At 31.8% G+C, this 23,256-nt stretch overlaps 3 protein-coding genes across 3 annotated transcripts; 2 read left to right on the forward strand and 1 right to left on the reverse strand.

The window, feature by feature from the left end:
- The first annotated feature begins 2,265 nt into the window (after positions 1 to 2,265).
- LOC143922668 (lysosomal acid phosphatase-like) lies at positions 2,266 to 8,539 on the forward strand. The gene is made up of 7 exons (XM_077446002.1): positions 2,266 to 2,536; positions 3,231 to 3,324; positions 3,399 to 3,594; positions 6,452 to 6,607; positions 7,178 to 7,395; positions 7,481 to 7,668; positions 8,166 to 8,539. The coding sequence occupies exons 1-7, from the start codon at positions 2,300 to 2,302 to the stop codon at positions 8,265 to 8,267; spliced, it is 1,191 nt and encodes a 396-aa protein (XP_077302128.1). The 5' UTR covers positions 2,266 to 2,299; the 3' UTR covers positions 8,268 to 8,539.
- Positions 8,540 to 12,790: 4,251 nt separating this feature from the next.
- On the reverse strand, positions 12,791 to 14,461 carry LOC143922534 (uncharacterized). Its single transcript, XM_077445801.1, has 7 exons — positions 14,180 to 14,461; positions 14,049 to 14,107; positions 13,810 to 13,977; positions 13,591 to 13,734; positions 13,367 to 13,507; positions 13,181 to 13,303; positions 12,791 to 13,110 (listed from the first exon to the last, which is right to left on the reverse strand). Exons 1-7 carry the CDS (start codon positions 14,207 to 14,209, stop codon positions 13,008 to 13,010), a joined length of 768 nt encoding a protein of 255 aa, XP_077301927.1. The 5' UTR covers positions 14,210 to 14,461; the 3' UTR covers positions 12,791 to 13,007.
- A 2,122-nt stretch (positions 14,462 to 16,583) lies between these two features.
- Positions 16,584 to 18,870, forward strand: LOC143922265 (uncharacterized). The gene is made up of 8 exons (XM_077445491.1): positions 16,584 to 16,591; positions 16,639 to 16,684; positions 17,784 to 17,842; positions 17,911 to 18,078; positions 18,154 to 18,297; positions 18,365 to 18,505; positions 18,573 to 18,695; positions 18,768 to 18,870. The coding sequence occupies exons 1-8, from the start codon at positions 16,584 to 16,586 to the stop codon at positions 18,868 to 18,870; spliced, it is 792 nt and encodes a 263-aa protein (XP_077301617.1).
- The last annotated feature ends 4,386 nt before the right edge of the window (positions 18,871 to 23,256 follow it).

Genomic DNA, 23,256 nt, shown 5'->3' on the forward strand with positions numbered 1-23,256 from the left:
AAAACAACGTGTTCGTTGCCTCCGTTTTTCCGACAAATGGGAACGGGAACGGGAAACACACAGCGGATGGCCCACGTCATTAAATATATCTATACCTTTATATAAAATTGAATGACTGTGGAACGGGAAGGAGAACGGGAACAAGAACGGGAACGAGAACGCGAACGGGAATTGCACGCGTTATTGTGGCATTGCAACGCATGCTGGGTTCAGCTATTTTGTTTATAGGATAAGAAACCATTATTATTAGCATAAAACTGTTCAAACAAGCAAAATACACGTACATATAAGCCATTTCAACTTTTTTGAATTGTTGGAGTATTATAAATGTATAATGAATCATATTACGAATATTTGTACATGTGTAAGTCTAATGATGGTATTGTTTCTTGATCAATTTGGATTTTCTAACATTCAATACACACATTAAAAATATATTATTTCGGAATGAATCAAAGGCGTGCACATATTTCAGTTTTTTATTTAATGTATTATGGTTGAAAAACCATAAAACTGAAAAAATGACCTTGCCAAGATGAAAATTATCCGAGTAATTTTCATAAAACGCTTGGTTCGACAAAGATATTAATGTTTACTTTTTTTATTGAAATATGTACTAGACAAAGACACAATTATAAAATTAATGTAATATTTCAAATTTAATTCGACACAATTTCAGTAGTTTTTATGGATTCATTTTTCTACCACTCCATTGAAAAATATAGGTAAGTGGTTATTTACATTTTTTTTTTGGGCCATAGCCCTAAAAAAATAATAATGGTATAAGTTTTTTGTGGAATATTTGAAATATAAGTTAAATCCCGAATCCATAAGATAATTTAAAAAAATATATTTAACATATTTGAGATAGTGCTTTCATTTTAAATATTTTGGTAGCCACATAAGTATTGGCATATTATTTTTCTCGGTCTCCGTGACGAGCCAGAATGTTAAATTACAGAAAACGCAAATGTCGGTATTAATGTGCGCGCGCAGAATACGGGAGGAAAAGCCTGTTCCTCTTGTTCCTGTTGTACCCTGCTCGCGCAAATTAAGTGAGTATGTACGTGAGTATGTACGTGAGTATGTACGTGAGTATGTACGTGAGTATGTACGTGAGTATATACCGTTTACCATGCACCCTTTTTTTATCTTTCGACTTAAGATCTTTCGATTTTCGATCTTTGCCTTCCGATATTTGTGTTTTCTGTAATTTAACATTCTGGCTCGTCACGTAGACCCGTATGTATTATAACCGTCAATCAAGCACTTAGTTCTTTCAAACCGAGTTCTTTCTTTCTGAAAAAAATACTGCGTTTTCATCCTCTGTTGTGTGGTGTCCTTAATTAGTCTGTCTGACAAGGTAAATATAAAATAATGCAGGTATATGTATGTATAGGTATCGTAGAATATTGTATATTGGTAATTGGTAAATATAATGCAGACTCAATGCCAAGTAGACCAATTTATATAATTCATGCAATTTCCAGTTAGTACTTACCTGAGATAAGAGTAAAATACACAAATATTAATTAAAAATGTATGATATTTTACAATGTTTTTGATGGGGAGCCATAAAATCGTTTGTTGGTGAACTATTTCAAATCGAATAAGTGTGGCTTTTTTTACATACCTCCTTTACGTTTCATTTATTTTTTTAAATTTTTATTCTAAAACTTAAAATTCAAAATATTTTTATTTCCTTTATTTATATATGTATATAATATATTAGCTTAATAAGCTAATTAAACTTACGAAATAAATCTAATAATATATTATTATACATTATACATTCACATTATTTTGATATCATTCATATTACATATATCATTTCGACAAATTATTCAGAAAAAAATAATAACTTTTGCAAAATTCTTGTCTTAAAGGCTACGTTTACACTACCGATATCTACACCCGATCCACCCGATATTTAGGAATTTTTCCATATCCAGTTCCCATATTGTAACCTGTGGTTGCTATTTAGGAACTGGTTATGGAAAAATTCCTAAATATCGGGTGTAGATATCGGTAGTGTAAACGTAGCCAAAGAGCACTGCAATTGATGTATGGTATGGTCCAGTGGCGTGCGCTGAAATTCTCTCTCTTTTTGTCGTACAGCCTTACTTAATGTGCACGAGCAGGATACAAGAAGAACAGGCTGTTCGACAAAAAGAGAGAGAATTTCAGCGCACGCCACTGGTATGGTCGTAATAGTATTGCGCTTAGATAGAATTCGGTTGAAAATTCACTGTTTACTTCAGTCACCCGTCGGCTGCAGTTGGGGTTGGAGGCGCAAATCATGCTGCCATTAAACGCATTATTCTTCATAGTGGTGTCAATGATGACCGTTACATCGGAAATGCAACCCACTTCTGTAGTCATATTATATAGACATGGCGATCGTACTCCCGTTGATCCTTATCCTTTGGATCCTTGGCGGAATCCTTCCTACTGGCCCGTTGGTTTCGGTCAGCTGACTGATCGCGGCAAACTTCAGCACTACGAACTCGGAAAGATTCTTAGGAACAAATATAAGGTAAAACTCACACGCTTTCATTCATTGGATGGTTGTAATTCAACGTTATTTAACTTTTTTTTTGTGCTTTCGTTATCGGATGACAGTTAGCGGTGTGTCCACGCGTGTCACTATTATGTACAATATTTTCGTCTTTCTCATTGGTCGATTTCGTAAACAATTAGCTAAATGGGCCAATCAGCGACGACTTCGAATTTTTCGGCATTTGAGGTTAATGTTCGAAATTGTTTTCTACGTATATAGTAGCAGCTTGGATATTTATTTGGTCGTAGTGTTGACTAAATCGGCCAAATTTAAATTTAATAAAAAATCTCATCTTATTGTAATCAGACCAATCGATTATACACAATAATCGATTATTATTAATATGACTATATATGTATTTATATATTATAAAGAGTAACTGAAAAAAAGTACCGAATCATTCGAAATGTTTATTACACTTTTTTTACGCAATCATGTACAACATCTCTATGTTATGAGAATGTGATTAATATATCTGAACCATCGCTAATTTGTAATCCTTGCCGTTCCTTATCTGACTATGAACTACAGTTGCTGTTATAAATAGCAATTAATCTGTTTCCACTATAGCATAGTGACTTATCTTACAAATCAGTATTGCTCAACTGTCTCTTTAAAAAAGAAGAAAAAAAGTTGTTTTTTTTTAATTATTTGTATTGAAATGTTTCAGCATTTGATCGGATCAAAATTCGATCCCAAAACAGTACATATCCAGTCGACGGATTTTGATCGCACTTTGATGTCGGCTGAGGCCAACTTGGCGGGTAATTATCCTCAATCTTCATGCGCAAATGTGAAATTTCCGGCGTTTTACTGTATCTCATCTGGTTGTTCGTAGGTATGTTTCCTATTAACGAGACCGAAGCGCCGATTCCCGGACTATTGTGGCAGCCGATTCCGATTCATACAATGCCCCAAGACGAGGATCACGTTCTTATGATTGCACTGTGTCCGAAATTTGACGTGGAACAGCAAAAATTTTTCGATTCGCCCTTTTTCCAGAAATTAAACGAAGGGTTTCAACAATACTATCGGTTTGTGATGGCAATATTGTATGCGAATTTTTTTACTTACTTCACTATGGCGGATTTTTTTATGTTTTCCATACATATTCATACTTCATTACAGGCGATATTATAGTTTTCATACATATTCATAGTTCATTATAAACAGTAACTCGTATTCTAATGAACACCAAAAACAACCCCTTACAATTATTAAAATTAAACATTGCATGCGCCATTCCTAGATTTTCAATGTATTTTTTTTTTAGGAAAATTTATGAAACAAACATCATTACCATCATATTGATTACTATTTTTTTAATTACAGAATATTTCTCTAGAATTGGTGCGAACGTGTACATATATATATATGTTCGTACCAGTCTCCCTCGCGGGCCCGAAAGTGAAACGCCCGAAAACGCAAAGATCTTAAGTCGAAAGATAAAAAAAGGGTGCATGGTAAACGGTACATACTCACTTAATTTGCGCGAGCAGGATACAACAGGAACAAGAGGAACAGGCTTTTCCTCCCGTATTCTGCGCGCGCACACTAAACAAGGTTGTATGACAAAAAGAGAGATAATTTCACCGCATGCCACTCATATATATTATATATACATAGTACCGTTTACCATGCACCCTTTTTTTTTGATCTTTCGACTTAAGATCTTTTGATTTTCGATCTTTGCCTTCCGATATTTGCGTTTTCGGGCCCATGAGGTAGACCCGTTCGTACATATCTCCATATTGTTTTGGTAAATTGAATCGATGTATGTACAAGAATTTATTCATCAAAAGTATCCAGTTCAGTTTAGTAAATAAATAATAGTAGATTGATTTCAACAGCTTAATATATGTATTGTTATGTTCTTTTATCATACGAATTATGATACCAGTTTTGATATGTACAGTTCATGCACATCTAAGTTCGAACACTCTGTACTCCAGGCTATTTTGTGTACCTGCTCCCGTTATGAATGACATTTTGGGTTAATTTTTTTTGTAAACAATGCAAAGTATCCTATTGTATTTACTTACAAAGTATTTGGTGGAGTATTGTTCATACAAATATTTTAAAACCCAACTGATTCCGAAATCTGCTCAGTATAGGCGTTTGCTTCCTTCCGAAAAAAAAAGTGCTTATGAAGATTGAAACGAAAATGTATTTTTTTCTGCATTTCTACAATATCTTTCTGAGAAGTATAAGTGTTTATTCTTTTAAAATATGAATTTATTAATGGGATTTAGGGATCAAAGTGTGCTTCTACACTCAATTGGGTTTTAAAATATGTGTATGAACAATACTGCATCAAATACTTTGTAGACAAATACAATAGGATACTCAGCATTGTTACAAAAAAAAATGAACCCAAAATGTCATTCATAACAGGATCCCATACACAAAATAGCCTTGAGAAACAATTGTTCAAACTTCGATGAGCAGGGACTGTATAAAACGTTTATATAAAAGAAAATAACACCAATAGATAAAAGTAATAACACCAACAATATGTCATTTAATCATATATGTATGTAAATATAACATAATAATATTTAAATACAAAAAAAAGTAGCAAAAAAGATAAAAGAACATTCGAGGAAAAACAATGTGCTGTATATAGCTAATAAAATGACCTTGTCACATTAAATATGTCGATACTGTATGATCAGCTACATATGTATATGATTAAATAACCCCATGGCTGTGCATATTGTAGAATTATGTTTCAGGAAAAATGAAAGAGATTATTTATACAATGAATCTTTGTATCATACTTTTAAGAATACATTTTCAATAATCTCATAAGTATGATACATATATTCGAATATATTTGAACTTGAGCTTCTGAACCTTTAGAACTAAAATGTGAACTTGAGACGATATCGCGTATTAGGTGGACTGGCTTGGTCTGATGTTCTGGCCATGCCGTACCTTATTACACACTAATTATGAGCTCACGTTCATACTAACTACATATTATATTATACTGAACTAAATTGATACTGATTTCTTGTACTGAGGTTACAGTTTAAATAGCAATAATTTGCTGATGTTAATGTTTTATGTATGTATATACATAGGTCGTGAGAATTACATTAGAAGTAACCCCGGAGTTTCATCGAATCTATGATGTCAACGTCTGTCATTCCTGTCTTATCGAATCATTGCATTTATACCAGTCTCCTATTATTTGAATCTAGACTGTGAGAATTTTGACGATGTCGATATTTTGATTGTTGTATCTTACTTTAAATTAGCTCGTGTAAATTAAATAATGTCAATGTTTGAAATTCTTGTCTAGTTACATTTGCAACAGTATTACATATGTACATGAATATTGAATTATTTGTGGAGGGTCCATAACAATATGTATTTAAGTTGGAATTGTAATGAATACTATCTTGGACTAAAATTGTCCGTAGAAATTCATTTTATTCTATATCTTGTTTCTACACTATATACGTATGAGTCGTTATATTTAAAAATAGCGAAAGTCCAAATTTCAATTCCAAAACCTCTTTCTGTTTGACTTAATTCACAAATTGTTATCACTTCTTTTAATTCGATTTATCCAAAATCTCAAAAAAGCAGAATAAACGTATTACAGGCCACCAGTATTTTTAAATATTGCTAAACGCAAAACATTGTATTTAATGTTTTGTGAGATATTTTTCGAAATGAAGAAAAGTGGACTTTTGCCACTTTCAAATATAAAGGCTCATATAATGATTTTTATTTTATCATCATACTTTTCAATAGGGAGATACCAAAATTTAACTGTATTTGCGTTTAATGTTGCGTTTGTAATAAATACTACAGATAGACATGCAAATGAAAACATTTGCTTTCTATTTTATCTAACACAACGTTTATTATTTGTTATAGTTACGTTACAAATCACACAGGAAGATATATAGACAACATTGTAGATATGTCGTATATTTATGATAATCTTCACATTGAAGAAATGAATGGTTTTGCATTGCCAGAATGGACCAAAGAAGTATATCCTGACGTGTTAAAGAACATAACAAAATATAGGTATTATTATTTATGTATGTACTTAACGTATTTTCCAATAATCTGCCCAAGAAACCTCAATTACAATGTTAACAATAACAAAAAATTACCAGAGCAGAGAATAATCAATCTATACTAAGTTTGATCCAATACATTCGAATATTTCATTGATTTTTGTTGGCTTTTTCTCGTTTATGAGATATAATCGTTTTAAAAAATAAAATAAAAAATCATTGCTTTAAAATACTAAATGTATAAAAAATTATATTTTACTTTCAAAATTCGCTAGATAATTAATTAAAATTAAATTTTGTGTTAAAGACTACAAAAGCCTGTAAAAATTGCCCCTTTTAAAACGCTTATATCTCATAAACGAGGCAAAGCCGACAAGAATCATTGTCAAATTCGAATTTAGTGGGTCAAACTTAGTAAAGATTGATTGGTCTCCGCTTCGGTAAGAATAAAAAGTGGTTTTATGTTAGTCAGTCGTCAGTGTAACCATTTAATGTACACAACGATCGATCTGGATTTTGTAATTTACAATCTATACTTAAACACAACTAATCAATTTTGTAAATTTGATTGTTTCAGCTTCATATTGAACACATACACACCGACATTGGCAAAATTAAAAATTGGCCCTTTCCTTAAAGAGTTGACTGAACAGATGGTATCGCCAATGAGCCAATTCAAGATCAAGGTGCTAAGCGCACACGACACCACTATAGCCAGCATATTGAATGGCCTTAACTTGAAGAGTTTCGAAATGCCACCGTATGCTTCAAATCTCATTTTTGAAATATACGCAAGTAATTATCTTTCATCTTATTATAACACAAGATATGTATGTACATCAAAGTGTGTATGTCAAAAATTTTCCATTTTCTGTTTCAGACCAATATCCTCCTTCGGTTCGAATTCTGTACCAAATGGAGGAATTGGTGATACCCAAGTGTGGAGTAATGTGTCCGTTAAGTCAGTTCATAACCAACTATGCTCATCTGATTTCCAAGAATTATTCTGAAGAATGTCGAATAGACTCTCCGGAAACTTTAAATTATTCCATACTCACGCTGTATTCGGTGAGTATTATATTTTTAATTATTTTTCCTACTAGTGTCTTTACCCGGCTTTGCTCGGTATTTGTAATATAAACCGCTTAAACATAGCCAATTTAATAGTAAACATTTTATTAAATTTACTTGATTAGTTTTATTTTATTTATATTTATTTGAATATTCATTTGTTTTCTTTTTATTAAATTGAACGTTGCAGATTTTCCGAACCACAAACATACATATAAAGTCTCTTTCGAAACTATATATTAAGACTAGTGTTTTTAGCTTCGCTTGGTATTTGTATGTAATATAAACTGCTTAAACATCGCCAATCTAATAATAAACATTTTATTAAATTTATTTGAATATTCATTTGTTCTTTTATACGAACCAAACAAACATACATACAAAGTCTCTTTCGAAATTATAGATTATAGATATTAGATGATGTCTCTTTAGAAATTATAGATAGATATTAGATGATGCAATAGAAGTTAATATATCTGTATTTTCATTTTCAGGTGATTTTCATATTCGGTGCGGCCATCATTATTTTATTAATTTTTATAATCTTGATCTTTATCAAAAGATCGAAGATTAGTCAAATTACTCCAAAACAATGAAGAATATCAATCATCACATAAACATTGATATTTGTATCGAAAACTGCAGATGTTTTGTTATTAATGAATTCACTATGGGCCGTAAGCACACGCACAGTTTTTTTTTCTTTACTTTTCTATACTTTTCAAACTTTGTTCGATGGCCGTCAACACAGCGTTAGTGTTTTTAAATCCTCCAAACTATATACAAGTAGAAAGGATTATTTTAAAGATTTATTTTCAAACTTCCATTCATTGATATCATGCCATTTTCTTTATCCAAAATATCGATCAATAAATTTAAAAAAATATATATATATATTTCTATGGTTTAAAGCTTTACTTTTTTTTGATCGATTATATTCAGATTTAAGTTCCCCCGATTTTTTTCTGCATAAAATACATAGTTCTCAAATTGATTATTTCATTCAAACGAATAACACGATGATTTATAAGATCCGATTTTTTATTTAATGGATAGAAAAGTTTCAAAGCTATGTTAAATTTTGAAACTCCATTACTTTTACCGTTACTTTACGAAAATTACGTGGGCTACCATAGAGTTTTCAGAAAATTAAGGCGGTCCATAATGAGTTAATAACAAATTAAATTTATCTAAAAAAATTAATATCAAATCGTAATTAAAAAATATATATGAGCTCAAAATTTTAAATAATTATAAATTATTATATACATAAGTGTAATAAATTATTAATAAAATCTCATTTTAATCGTATCGCAATATATGTATTGCATTCGAATTAATCCAAAATTGATCTTAAAGGTTTTATGTATGATCATAATAAGTCTGGAAAATAAAAATATTATTCATATTTAAATAAATTTGTACTATTATACATATAATCAATATGTATTTAAGAAATGAAATCTAATATTCCAGATTTTTTTCCACCTGTTATATTATATTATACAATATTTGATAAGCCTATGTACGTGCATACACATGTCAATCTTTTCAAATTACTTACATAATATGTATGTACATATCGATGGTTTGGTGCACAGATATTGTATGTCCATTTTTGAATTTGTATCGAATTTTAAATTTGTACACTACATAAATTTCGTTCAAAGGAAGAACCTGAATTATTCCGGCATCTACAAACTTACATCTACAGCACCAAGCCATCGATATGTACGATTAATGAAATTTTCAACTTAATTTTATCGGTGTTTTTATCATCTAGAACTATAATAATTTAAAAAATTGATTACAATTTAACACGTATACATAGGGTTGCCATAATTGTCAAGCATTGATATGGGACATTTAAGTGCTACATAAATAAAACATGGAAAAGTAGGTAGGAAATAGTTTATTTGAAAAAAATAGTCTTTTTTAGCCCAATCGTATTTTAACGATGATTTAACTTTTTTAATTAAATCGTTTTCCTCTTTTACATGATGATAAAATTGGGCGCAAGTCATTTTAAAATTATACTGGTAAACCAAAATTGTCTCAACTGCCAGCTTATTTCTTTCATCCGACCATTGTGTTGACATCAGGGAAAATATTCTCTCCACATTGACATTGTGGGCTGGAATGGCAAATATATACTCACATAGTTTTATTAAACATGACTTCTGTTCAATATGCTTGGTATCTCTAAAAAACTTCAGCCATTTCTCTTCCATACTCAATTTCAGCGTTGTCTCCCAGTTTTCGTTGGTATTATTTTTATTTAAAAAATCTTTTAAATATACGAACTGGTTGAAAAGAAGATCATTGTTTCCAACATCGATGTTCCTTACTTGCAAATATTCAATGGTTCGTTCTATTTCCCCCCCATTCAGGAACTTGCTTCGGAGTCATCCAATCGAAAGCATTAAATTTTTTGAATGATTGGGACCACTTATCAATATATTCCACAGCAGTGCTAAAGAAATCGACAGTCTGTTTTTCGAAAGTTTCCACTTTGGCACTGTTTCCAGAATCAAGCTTTAAGAGATTTAAGATTTTTTTTGTCGTCATTCCAATAAAATTGGATTTTTTTCTATCGATCATATGTCGTTTTGCCTCTTCTAATAAAGACTTTACTTCCAGGACTGTGATGTTTGATTTTTTAATTTGAGATTCAAATGTATTGAGCTGTGAATGCAAGAAGCAAAAATAAGCTTCAATCATTGGATCATCAAAAAAATCTTTAAGGGCTTTTGGTGGTCTGTCTTCGTTAGCGAAAAAATCTTTTAATGGCTGCCACAGATTCAATATTCTTTCAATTGCAGGTAAAAGTGATAACCACCTGGTCCCAACGTAGGATAATAAGTTTTGGTAGGCAACACCAACATATTCACAAAAGTCTTTGAGTTTTTCAGTCCTCACGGTGTAAATGTTAAAGTACTTGAATATCTTGACGACTATTGATTCAACGTCGACAGTCAAAACATCAGCGGCTATTCATAGAGTGTTATGCAAAACGTGTGCTAGACATCCTATGCCTTCAATATCTCTTTCCAATTAAGAATTCAGTCTAAAAAAACATTATTTCTTCCAGCTCGGTCTAGACCTCCAAAGTTAGTGTTCGTATTATCTCCACAAAAAACGATAAGCTTATCCATGGGAATATTTCAGTTTAGGGAGAAAACGGGACAAATTGTAAAACGGGACCGGGTAGTGAAATACGGGACATGTTCCGTATATACGGGACGTATGGCAACCCTACGTATACATATATATGTATCTGCGGGATAGTGGTTTAATTTTAGAAGCGTTTATTTATTGTTTGATCTATAATTGTAATATTATTACCTTAATTGTAAACTTTTTAAATGAAAATTGTTATAAAAAAAATGCATTTTCTTTTGAAACTACTATAAAATCAACTGTAAAAAATTCTAAACCAAAAATAAGGTTGACGAAACAGTTTTAAACTCTTGGAAAAATGTAATTTTGGACTTGTAATAAATTAGGGCAGTGAAATGTTAGTATTGTGTGTGGTTTACCGAGCAGTTACAATTTAAACGACTACTCGTTCCGAATACATGTATAATACTAAGAGGAATCTGTATAGCTTTTTGAATATTACCGGTATTGCTTTGAATATACATATGTACATATCTTCCTTGTGGGAAAATGCTCAAAGGTTATCTAAAGCCGGGTACTCACTTGCGAACTGTAACTGGGTGGATACAGTAGCACTCGGTAGATGAGTATTTAACGTCTTCATCAACACAAGCCGATGGTGCGAGCCCCCATTTCATTCAGTATTCATTCGGAGCTTGGGCTAACGAGATGTGCAATTCGCCATTGTGCAAATATACTGATTTGAAATCCACTGGAGGCTCGCCACTTCAAACACTGTCCTTTAATTCGTTGCAAAAACTGACATAGTGATGGATTGCTGCGAGCTTACCTTGGCGGCTCGCAAACCAATAAAGCATCTACATGGTTACCGTATCGACTCGGCTACAGCAAGTGCATAATTACCCGGCTTAAGAAATACTGAATTACTTCTTTTGTAACTGTGCTTTAATCATATTTAATGTTGACTTCAAATAATTTTCCTTTTTGATTCAGAATTGCTACCAAACCTACGATGTTTTCACCTCACGAAAGCATATTTCCAAAATTCTATTAGACGTGTTAATTGTATTGGAAACAAATACGCACACATACATTGAAACTATATTAGTGATCAATATCTTATATGTTGAATATTATCTTATATATTTATAATATTATCAATATCTTTTTTGTTGAATGTTTTTTCGAGGGAAGAAAGCATTCCCCTTTATTTGCAAATCTCAAATCTTGATATAAGGTATGTCTTTATGAGATAAAAACGGTGTATATAGTATTAAAAAAATTGTCAATTACATTTAAGTTGGAATAAATATAATATGTTTTATTAACTAGCGTGATTCACTTCTATCTTGTTCGGGTCGTAAAAGATCAACAGAGTCAAGTCTTCCTTTTTAGTATTTGCTTTAATTAATAGTATTACAATATATGTCAAATAGTCTGAAATTTCAAATTTTTTAAAATCAAATTGTCTCAAAATCAAATGTCAAGCCCTTGTCCTATTTACAAAAAAATTATATAAAAACATACATATACATATATAAGTTCTCCATCGAAAACGATTTGGTCACATGTGGTATGAGCATTAAAGAATTAATAATGAAAAATCATGTTTTTTACAAATTCACATATTTAAAGATAATTTTAAAACAAGATTTGTGTATGTATTCAGGTACCAAAATTTAAAATTAAACCTAATATATCAAAATGGACAAACCCTATTAAAAAAAATGTCAATTACATTTAAGGTGGAACAAATATAATATATTTTAATAACTTGTGTGATTCATTTCTATTTTATTCGGGGCTGTGAAGTCAGAGTCGTAAAAGATCAATGGAGTCAAGACTTCTCAAATTTCAATTTTTTTATTATCAAATGTCAACTCCACAGCCCTTGTTTTATTTACAAAAAAATTATAACATATAAAGGTTCTACATCGAAAAGGATATAGTCATATGTGGTATGAGCATTAAAGAATTAATAATAAAAAATCATGTTTTTTACAAATTCATATATTTAAAGATACATGTGATATGAGCATTAAAGAATAAATAATGAAAAATCATGTTTTTTACAAATTCACATATTTAAAGATAATTTAAAATTAACAAGCCCTATATAACACAGTCACTGTGTAATTTAACATGTTAATTAATTAAAAAAATATCTAGTATTCACCTTAAGTAAAAATTATCAGTAGAAATCAAAAAATAACAGTTTAATATAATGTCAACTGATTATTTGGATCGATGGCAGCTGACTGGCCGCCATTGCGCACAATGAAAAAAATGCCATCGTAGTGCATTCTGCGATCGCCTCTTCTAAAATTGCACAAAACTCATTTAAAAACAAGAAACATTTAAAAACATTAACATTAAGAAAGAGACGTACCTCACGAACAAATGCCCGTTTGAGTTCAACGAGGCAGTACATTGGAATTGCTGATTTTTGATCGAAACGGTCCCTTGAGTCGGATTTAAACATATTTCATATGTATAGGCGTCATGATAAATCCTGAAAGAATCGTTGAGTCAATTTGATAATTTGATCGCAATAATTTCAACCAACTTTACCAACCTGATGTTTTCGTTCGACGACTGGCTTATATGAACGTTGCCGACTTTCCAATTTTCATGATTGATGTTGCTTAACCAGTATTGAGATGCGTGCATAACCGACCAAGCATTATTAATAGAACCCCAGCCATAATGAGAATTGCTGAAAACGATACACAACTTTATTGCTCTTACACACAATTATTGTTCGTAACTATCTTAATCATACATAGCCAAATTTCATACAAGTAAAACGCCTTCGTAGTGAGATCATTCTCCATTAATAAAAACCAATCGAAAGTAGTTTTTGTACCGCCAGCATCCAGTAGGTATGTTACGGCGTGGTCATCCGTAGTGAAAGACACACCTTTCTTCCACATTTTTGCATATCTAAAACGTTTCGCACACGCTAGAAACAATATCTATTACTTTTTAAAACGATCATACACACATGATTGGTTTTACCGAATTCCTCTTATATTAGCGGCTTGTATTTCTACTTGTGATGTGCATTCGAACACTTTTCCTTTGGGGTGTTCCATGACTGACATGGTTCCGCAAGCGGAAATTGCCACTTTTATGCCGTATTCCAAATTCGCAAGATATACTGCTCCATCGACGGTTAATTCAAGGCTGAAATTGTCATTGTATAATAATTAGAATAGAAACGGTGAGTACTAAGAAAAGTGATTGAGATGACTCACATGTGTCCCTTCAAAAGTATAAATATTGTTCCTTGTTCTGAGATCTGTATTCCCGGCACCTATTTGAATTCAATATACAATTAATTTAGTACAATTCATGTGTAATATTGATACTTATATTATTTGCATACTATGGTGCATATTCCTTCGTCGTACGACATTCTATGATAGATCCTTAAACGTTGAAACCAGAATGAATTATTGAATATCTGTTTTTATTATAATCATGAAAAGCCGGTTTTTAATTATTTTTTTAATTTTAATTGAAATTGTTCTATTTATATCTACAATATACGAGTAGGATTCGATCCGTGAAAGAACTTGTGGCAATGATAGCTAATGACTCGTTCAGTGCTGATAAGTCACGTTAAGTTAAAGAAATTTGTGACGACGTTTAACAAAGTACAAACTATAACCATCAAAGTTGCCAGTCATTCGGATTTTGACGGGAATGTCCCGATTTAGTAACCAGTCCCGCGTTCCGAAATGCAGTCTGTAAATCCTGGTTTACAAAGAATTTTTTAAAATCTAACTAATGGGTACATCGATACAAAATACGTAGCTGCAAACATCGTATGCATCGTTTCCGCAATCCTAGGATTCCCCCACAAGTACATACATGGATATGTGAGAAATGGATAATTGAATTATTAGTCACAAAGACAATTTTTGCCATTAAAATCGCGAATACACAATATTCGGCACTCAAGTTCTCGTTAGTATGATGGACTTTTCGGCTGCCAGATGTTCCGTCATAAACATTTTAGTGACTTTGTGACCAGTAATCACCGAGACGAGAAATGATGGATACAGAGCCAAAAAGCTAAGAAAACATTTTAAACTTTTCAATTCTCCCACTTAAATACAAAAACAGAAAGAATTTTTACTTTAAAAACGATGGCAAGACGGAATTTTAAGGTGTCATATAAAGAGTTGGGTGAAATTTTAAAGAAAAATAAGATTCAAATTAATTTTAAATGCTTGTGCGATGACGAGTAATTTCATCGAGCGTTATCTCTATAAATATAATACATTAATAATGAAATAATATTCACTGAATTAATAAAATCACATACTATAAAAGTTATAATCGCCCAGGCTGGAAATTGAATCTTTGGCTGTCGAATACATTACATATGCTGTCGGTTTTTCCCCGAACATGTATTTACATATATGTACACTCATTCAAATGGTTCGGTGATTATTATTGGTCACAAAGTTATTAAAATCTCTATAACGGAACATCTTTCAGCCGAAAAGTCCATCGTACTAACGATAACTATCATACTAACCCGTGTAAGTATATACGCGAGAAGGGGCTTTCAACACAAGAAATAGTAAAAATAGGATTCGTTCGTTTCATAAATTAAAACAAAATAGTGAATCAATATCTATGCTGCAAATAACTTGCGAGCGTACGACAGGACAAGATGTTTATAATAAAATTATGTTTCTTCATATTTAGAACAATTTAAAATATCATAGGAGTTACATATGTATGTGTACGGATGTTGCTCCGTCAATGGTTAGGGTTATTTAAAGTATTTGTTACCCTTGGTCTCTTGCAAAGACAAGAAGCCCTAATATTATATCTTCGCACAGTTTTTTTTTTATTAAATAGAGAATCATCTAGTTAAAAAAAAAACCAGCAGCACTGAAACTTATACTAGATAAATTTCATCAAATCGAGACCGTTAAAAACACACATTTTTAAAAAATTATGGAAGTTATGGAAGTAGTTATGGAAGCTACATAAGTACAAATGTTTGCCTTTTCACACTCGAGTCAGGTGGTAGGGGTAAAGTTGTATGCCTTCATAAAACTTTGAATGAATTGTTTATCTTTTTCCGAAATTAAGGTATGAATGCTTTTGTAAAATATCTACAGAATAATGATTAGTGTGCTAAAATTGCATATTTATTAGGTATTTTTAATTTCTTTAATAACGTTAGCACAAGCGTTCAAAAGTCCTGTTCTTTTTATTAATAAATAAAAACTATGAAAAAATACGCGTTTTCTTGAATACACATACTATTACGTACAAATTGGTAGATTTCCCGTTTTGAGGACAAAAATAAATCGTCACATTAATCATATCTGCATACATAGATAACGTTTATACATACAAACTGCTTCTTTTGGAAATACAATATAAACATTGAAATTGTTCATAATTTATACCATCTCCTACTCGTCCCCTACGAGCAGACATCGTTTATGGCCCGTGCGAATTCCTCCCTATCATGGGCAAGCCGAAACAATTTTTCGAGTCCGAGTCCCATCCATGACCTGAATTTGGGTCTCTGGACTTGACCCAGCCGGGTAGCATCGGCCAACATATGACTTAAAAACCCGGATTCTGGGTACGTATTTAAAATTTCGATGGTTAACGTAAAAATTCAAAATGAGTTTCAGTCGATACGTTGAAAATATCCAAATATGTGTTATTTATGTACATGATTCATATATGTACATATGTATGACCTTTATTTGCTCGAGAACTTGATTTTATGACCTCTGAGCAAACTGGGAGCGATGGAAAGGTACCGAAAGCAATATAGCGTATGTACTGAAATTTGGCTAAATTTAGAATTTCACCCGTATACAGTGTACACATTTGCCTCTTCGAAAGCGAAGTAAGCTTTCGATTTTTATTATTATGTAGAATTTTGCCTTAGACTACTCAGACAATCGTTTCAACATTATCATATCTGATTTCGTTAACGGTAAGTACTTTATTTTAATTATTTCTTGTAATTCTCTTAAAAAAATCAGTTTCATTCTTGACCGAAAATAAGTATATGTAGTTTTCATTATATTTTTTGGAAAACTACAAAATCCTATAATAATAATGATAGTAATAAAGGGACACAAAATCACATATTTGCTAAATGTGCCGATAATATTGTATTCCTCTAGCGAGATACATATGTATATCTAATGTGACCATTTATTTTTGTCCTCAAAACGGGACATCTACCAATTTTTACATATGTGTATACAAGAAAACGCGTATTTTTTCATAGTTTTTTTTATTAATAAAAAGAACAGGAATGTTGATGAAGAATGTTTTTCTGATGAACAAATTTTCTTAAGTATTACTGGGTTTGCTTTTAAATAAGAATGAAATTCTTGGCAGGATTTCTTAAAATTGATTTTATTAACAACATCGCTTTAAGAACTGCGACTTGCAATTGCGTATTCATCTGTGAAAAGACTCTTTCTACGGCTGCATTAGTTCCGGGCAGGCATAAAATGTATTCAACAATATGTATATATATATATATATATATATATATATATATATATATATATATATATATATATATATATATATATATATATATATATATAATAATTCAATAAATATACTCACTAACGTGTATTTTTAGCGTATATTATTTTAAAAATTTCAATTAAAATTAAAATTTTTTATTTAAATAAATAATAAAAACTAGCTTTTGTTTTCCTGTTTTTATCGAGCGTAACTCTTGTGGTGAAACATTATAAAGGTAAATTTATACAATATATGTATTCCAATATAAAAACAGTGTAAATTTATACAATATAAAACAGACATTCAATAATTCATTCTGGTTTCAACGTTTCAAGGATCTATCATTCAATGTCGCGCGACGGAAGAATATGCACCGTATTCAAAGAATATGCAAATAAGTATCAATACTTTTTTACACATGAATTGTACTAAATTAATTGTATATTGAATTCTATTAGGTGCCGGGAGTCCAAGTCTCACAACACGGAACAATATTTTTACTTTTGAAAGGACACATGTGAGTCATCTCAATCAATTTTCTTTGTGCTCACCGTATTTAGACTAATTATACGATGACAATTTCAGACTTGAATTAACCATCGATGGAGGAGTGTATCTAGTGAATTTGGAATACGGCATAAAAGTGGCAATTTCCGCTTGCGGAACCATGTCAGCCATGGAACATCCCAAAGGAAAAGTTTTCGAATACACATCGAAAGTAGAAATACAAGCTGCTAACAAAAGAGGCATTAGGTAAAACCAATCATGTGTGTATGGTCGTTTTAAAAAGTAATAGATATTGTTTCTAGCGTGTGCGAAACGTTTTAGATATGCAAAAATGTGGAAGAAAGGCGTGTCTTTCACTACCGATGACCGCGCCGTAACATTCTTACTGGATGCTGGTGGTCCAAAAACCACTGTGGATTGGTTTTTATTAATGGAGGACGATCTCAATTCGAAAGCATTTTATTTGTATGAAATTCAGCTATGTATGATCAAAATAGTTGAGAACATTAATAACGTTGTGTATCGTTTCCAGCAATTCTCAATATGGCAGGGGTTCCGTTAGTGACGCTGTGTCGCTTATGCACGGATCTCAATACTGGTTCAATGATTTCGATCAGGAAAATTGGAAAGTCGGCAACGTTCGTATAAGCCAGTCGTCGAATGGAAGCATCAGGTTGGTAAAATCGGTCGAAATTGTTGCGATGAAATTATCAAATTTACTCTATGTACGATTCTTTTAGGATTTATCACGACGCCCATACGTATAAAATATGTTTAAATCCGACTCAAGGGGCCGTTTCGATCAAAAATCCACAATTTCAATGTACTGCCTCGTTGATCTCAAACGGGCATTTGTTCGTGAGGTACGTCTCTTTCTTAAAATGTTAATGGTTTGAGATGTTTCTAGTTTGTAAATGAGTTTTGTCCAATTTTAGAAAAGGCGATCGCAGAATGCACTACGATGGAAATTTATTCGTTGTGCGAAATGGTGGTCAATCAGCTGCCATCGATGAAAATAATCAGTTGAAACTATATTAAACTCATTTTTACTTAATTTGAATACTAGATTTTTTTAATCAATTAATATGTTAAATTACAAAGTGACTGTACATATATAATATATATAATATAATATAAGGTTTGTTCATTTTAAATTTTGGTACTCAATACACAAATCTTGTTGTAAATCTATATTTAAATATATGAATTGGTAAAAAACATGATTTTTTTATTATTAATTCTTTAATGCTCATACCACATGTGAGCATATTGGTTTCGACGGAGAACTTATGTAGGTAGGTGCCAACAGTATGTACCTTGCCATATTGCTTGTCCCACTATCAATTTTTCGGTTTTGGTAAAAAAAATGAGAGTATTTTATTAAATAAAACAAAGAAATATGTTAATATGTATTATAAATTTGAGGATACACTTGATAACACTCTTTTGAGGATACACCATAGATGTAGAAGATGTTATTCTACGTCTATGGGATACACTCGATGCATTTCTTGCATAATGAAAAAAAAGGGTCTGATTTTTTTTATATGGTCACGAGAAGTCACACAATAAATTAAGGAGTAATGTGTGTATACAAAAAAAAAGCATTCAGTTGACAAGGTTGCTCTCAAATGGTTGCTCTCATCGATTATATTAAGTATTATTAATTTCATATATGTTTCATGTTCATTTTAAATGAACCTATGTATATATTTACAGTATTTACATATTCATATATTAATAAAATAATATGTTAAACACAGAGAAACTGCAGGTCGTTGAAATGTGCGCCATTTTAACGAAACTAAGGCCGAAGCGAGTCGAGAATATTGACTTGGCAATAAAGAATGTTATTTATTACCGAGCCGCTTTCGAGCATTCCGAAAAAATAAAACAATTTGCGTCTGGATTTCTTTCAGTACAACGCAAAAATAAGTACCACGTTTCAAAGTTTTGATGTGGTTTGTAATAAAACTGCCGAGTTAATTATGTACTTAGTTTTAATTAGATTTTTATAGACAAAGAGGTTTTTTGCGTAAAGGGCTCTAAAATATAGTGCTCTCAATATTGATTGCAGCTAATTGATACTGAATGCATTTACATATGTGTATGTACATACATACATACATACAGCCAGCAGCGTGGCTCGGTCGTTAAGCTTCTGCTTAACACTGAGAGGCGCCGAGTTCGATCCCTTGAGCTGACCTCGATTGAAAAAAAAAATTTCTGAGTCTGTAATGCTGCTGGTCAGACCAGGATTTGTGACTCCTGGTTGATCGTTTCCTATCAGAGTTTGCCAATTTTCTCTGATTTCATTGTTGAAACGATTCCCGATTAAAAATTGGCTAAAAATCCTTCCTACCCACTATGTCACCACTATTTGAGTATGATTAATGTAAATATTACAATAAAAATGTATGTACAATTCATAGATGTCTCGTTAATTGTCGAGTTTAAGTCAGTGTCTCGTAATTTAGCGACTTATATAATAAAAAATGCTGTATTGTTTGTAATTTGGCCAGGAAGGCGCATTGGGGTTTACCTGTAATGCCTTCCTGGTATGAAATAAAAATAAAAATAAATGAAATAAAATAAATACAAGTCGATAAAATAACATATTCGTTTACAGCGAGTCCATTTTTATTTATTAACAACCTCTTCTTACTTTCACTAACGACTTTTTATATTAATAGCAAAGTATTTTTGATTTATACTTTTTATATTCAAGAAAGCTGTGATTGCAATTGGAGAAAAATGTGCGCGATCTCGGTTGCATACGTGCGATCTAACAAAAAAAAAAGCATTCTGCAGGTGCATCGGACGGCATGGCTTCGTGTCAGGAAAGGGCGTTCCTATTTCATTGTTGATTCTTACGATGTTATTATTACGACAAGTTTCCCCTATATTTCTTCAAATATGGGTTTGCCGTTTGCTGCATTTTTTTCGCATGTTAAGTACCATAAATAACCGCGCGCCGCATGCCTTCCTGTGGGATTTCACCCAATTGTCTTAATCGTGTCGTTATATGTACTTTGGAACAGTATTGTGCCCTTTATGAGTGACAGCCAATTTGGGAAAGAGATGGCTGGTGTAAAATGCGGTATATTTTATTTATCAGATAGTAAATTTGAGAAATTTAATTTGCCAAACAAACAATTACAAGGAAAATGTTATAACGTATAATGAAATCTCATAACGTGTAAAGATGCAATTATTGCTTTTCTTGAGGAGGTCAATCTTTTCAAAATTAATTTTGGTCGACGTACAAATTGGTATTTGGCCTGAAAACCTGGCCAAAATTTTTTTTTTTCATTTGTTGCCAGAAAATAGCTTTCTGTACTTATTACATGCGAGCTATTGCCGATTTTAAACAATTTTAAAACTGTTGATAATAATTCGAAATTCATCAAGTTTCGCAGGAGGGCACCTTATAACCAGAGGTAGGATAGCCAAGGGGCCGCTCATTGTTCCATTGTTGTAAATCTTTTGTAAAAAAGGTTCGGCAAACCTTAAACAATGCATTTACAACATTTGAACAATACGCGGCACGCTCTGGGTCCGGGCTTTACTTATAACAGTTACATACTAGTTTTTTTTTCTCAATCTTTGAATTTTTAAATGATAAGCCTTGCGGTGCTGCCTTTTATAGCTTTTGTAGATGCTTTCGGAACATAGACATGGCTGAATCCCTAGAAACTGGAATATAAAGAAAGAATGAAAATAAATAAGAAATTGGATTTCCAAAAGTATGTACGCTCAGTGGCGGACTGGGACTGAAATCAGTGCATGCCAGGAGTCAAAGGGGGCCCCCACCCAGGGTTAAAAAAAATTTGTCCCCCCCCCCCATATAACAAAATTTTCTTCTTTCCATCACGCTAAAAATCAAGGGCAAAAAATAAATAAAATTTTCAAAAATGGGAATAAACAAATTTAGGTACAAGAAAAATGGCAAAAGCAAAATAGATCCATAAATTACATTGTATATTTCGTTTTAATCCTTGTCATATAATGCATCATAAAAGAATGCGGCATAAAAGCGGCTTTTACTTTCGGTAGAAAACAATCAGGGACGTCATTTCAGCTTTTTCTTGGGGAGGCAGGCAAAGATTGGTCAAATTGAATTTTTTTTCAAAAAATCTTTTTTATATCGGAATAAAAATGGAAAATATAAAATATGAAAAAATTAAGCTTATTTTTGAAAAAATAATTATAAAAAAATATTATGTAAAAAGCCAAAAAAGCACCGCAGGCGAAAATTTTTTTCCAAAAATCTTCACATGGTTAACAAAAATCGACCATCTAGATGTATCACTATATCAAAAAATATACGAACATTCGGAAAAATAAACGATACACATCTGTTTTTGAGACAAAATAAAGTAAAGGGGACCTTTCTAACGATTCGCTCCATGGGATGAACAATTTCTTAGAATGTTACTAATGGCATACCACTTAAAAACCAAAATATACTTGCTTCAAAATAATAAAATCTTTTTTTTTCAAAGCACATAGCAGCGATTATTTTATTAGTTACCCAAAAGTAACATATGTACATAAGAAATAAACGCAGCATTCATAGATCCATAGTATCTCATTAATCATTAAATCCATAATATTTTCTAAATTCACACTATTCCTTAATTTAGAGGGGCGAGTGCCCCCCCAAATTACGTCCCTGAAAACAAAAAATGCATAATATTTTCAATTAATGTTAATCGAAAATCAGGATTTTGGGGAGGGGGCCCCTATCCTATGTTTCTATATACATGGATTTGTCTAGATTAGGAATAGATTTAATATTCGGAAACTGTTTAAAATTGTGTATTTAAATCTTACTATATCGTCGAAGTATAATCAAATGTTATTTTGAAAGTATGTATGAAGTAAATTTAAATCGCTGGTTGATGATGAATCGTCCTATCAAAATTGTTTTAAGCAATTCAGTTTATATTATTCAGGGAAATTTGTTTATTCCCATTTTTATTTCAGTAGGTAGTTGTTACATAGGTATTGGTATATGCATAATATTGAGGTTGGAAATGGGCCCGGTAAAAGGGCCCACGCAAATGTTGAAACTTACATTTCGAGCCTAATAAAAAAAGTTAACCGATCCTTGGGCTGTTAAAGCAGGCATTAGTTGTTTGTGTATATCGTAAGAAATTTGTTTTGTTGAAATACCCAAACTATTAAACACGTGAAATAGTTAAATTAAAAAGTTATTTAATTTTACTGAGGGCCCATATTTTCTAACGGATAGTGGGGCCCACATGCCATCGGGCATGTACGCTTGTATGGCCAGTCCGCCACTGTGTACGCTTACTTATTATTGATTATTTTTTAATGTGCAAATTCGGGCAAACTGTTTTACTTGAATAAAAGTAGAGATCCTAAAGTTTCATATCACATAACTTTGATTCGGACCAA

Source organism: Arctopsyche grandis, chromosome 2 (genome assembly GCF_051622035.1).
Source record: "Arctopsyche grandis isolate Sample6627 chromosome 2, ASM5162203v2, whole genome shotgun sequence".
NCBI classification, from domain to species: Eukaryota; Metazoa; Arthropoda; class Insecta; order Trichoptera; family Hydropsychidae; genus Arctopsyche; species Arctopsyche grandis.

Excerpts from the sequence above, each read along its gene's own strand:
- LOC143922668 (XM_077446002.1), top strand. The coding sequence starts at position 2,300 with ATGCTGCCATTAAACGCATTATTCTTCATAGTGGTGTCAATGATGACC. Across the intron at positions 2,537-3,230 it reads TTCTTAGGAACAAATATAAG|CATTTGATCGGATCAAAATT; the intron begins GTAAAACTCACA and ends GAAATGTTTCAG. Across the intron at positions 6,608-7,177 it reads AAGAACATAACAAAATATAG|CTTCATATTGAACACATACA; the intron begins GTATTATTATTT and ends TGATTGTTTCAG.
- LOC143922534 (XM_077445801.1), bottom strand. The coding sequence starts at position 14,209 with ATGTCGTACGACGAAGGAATATGCACCATA. Across the intron at positions 13,978-14,048 it reads ATACTTTTGAAGGGACACAT|CCTTGAATTAACCGTCGATG; the intron begins GTGAGTCATCTC and ends TGACAATTTCAG. Across the intron at positions 13,508-13,590 it reads ACTACGAAGGCGTTTTACTT|CAATTCTCATTATGGCTGGG; the intron begins GTATGAAATTTG and ends TATCGTTTTCAG.
- LOC143922265 (XM_077445491.1), top strand. Across the intron at positions 18,298-18,364 it reads AATTCGAAAGCATTTTATTT|CAATTCTCAATATGGCAGGG; the intron begins GTATGAAATTCA and ends TATCGTTTCCAG. Across the intron at positions 18,506-18,572 it reads TCGTCGAATGGAAGCATCAG|GATTTATCACGACGCCCATA; the intron begins GTTGGTAAAATC and ends CGATTCTTTTAG.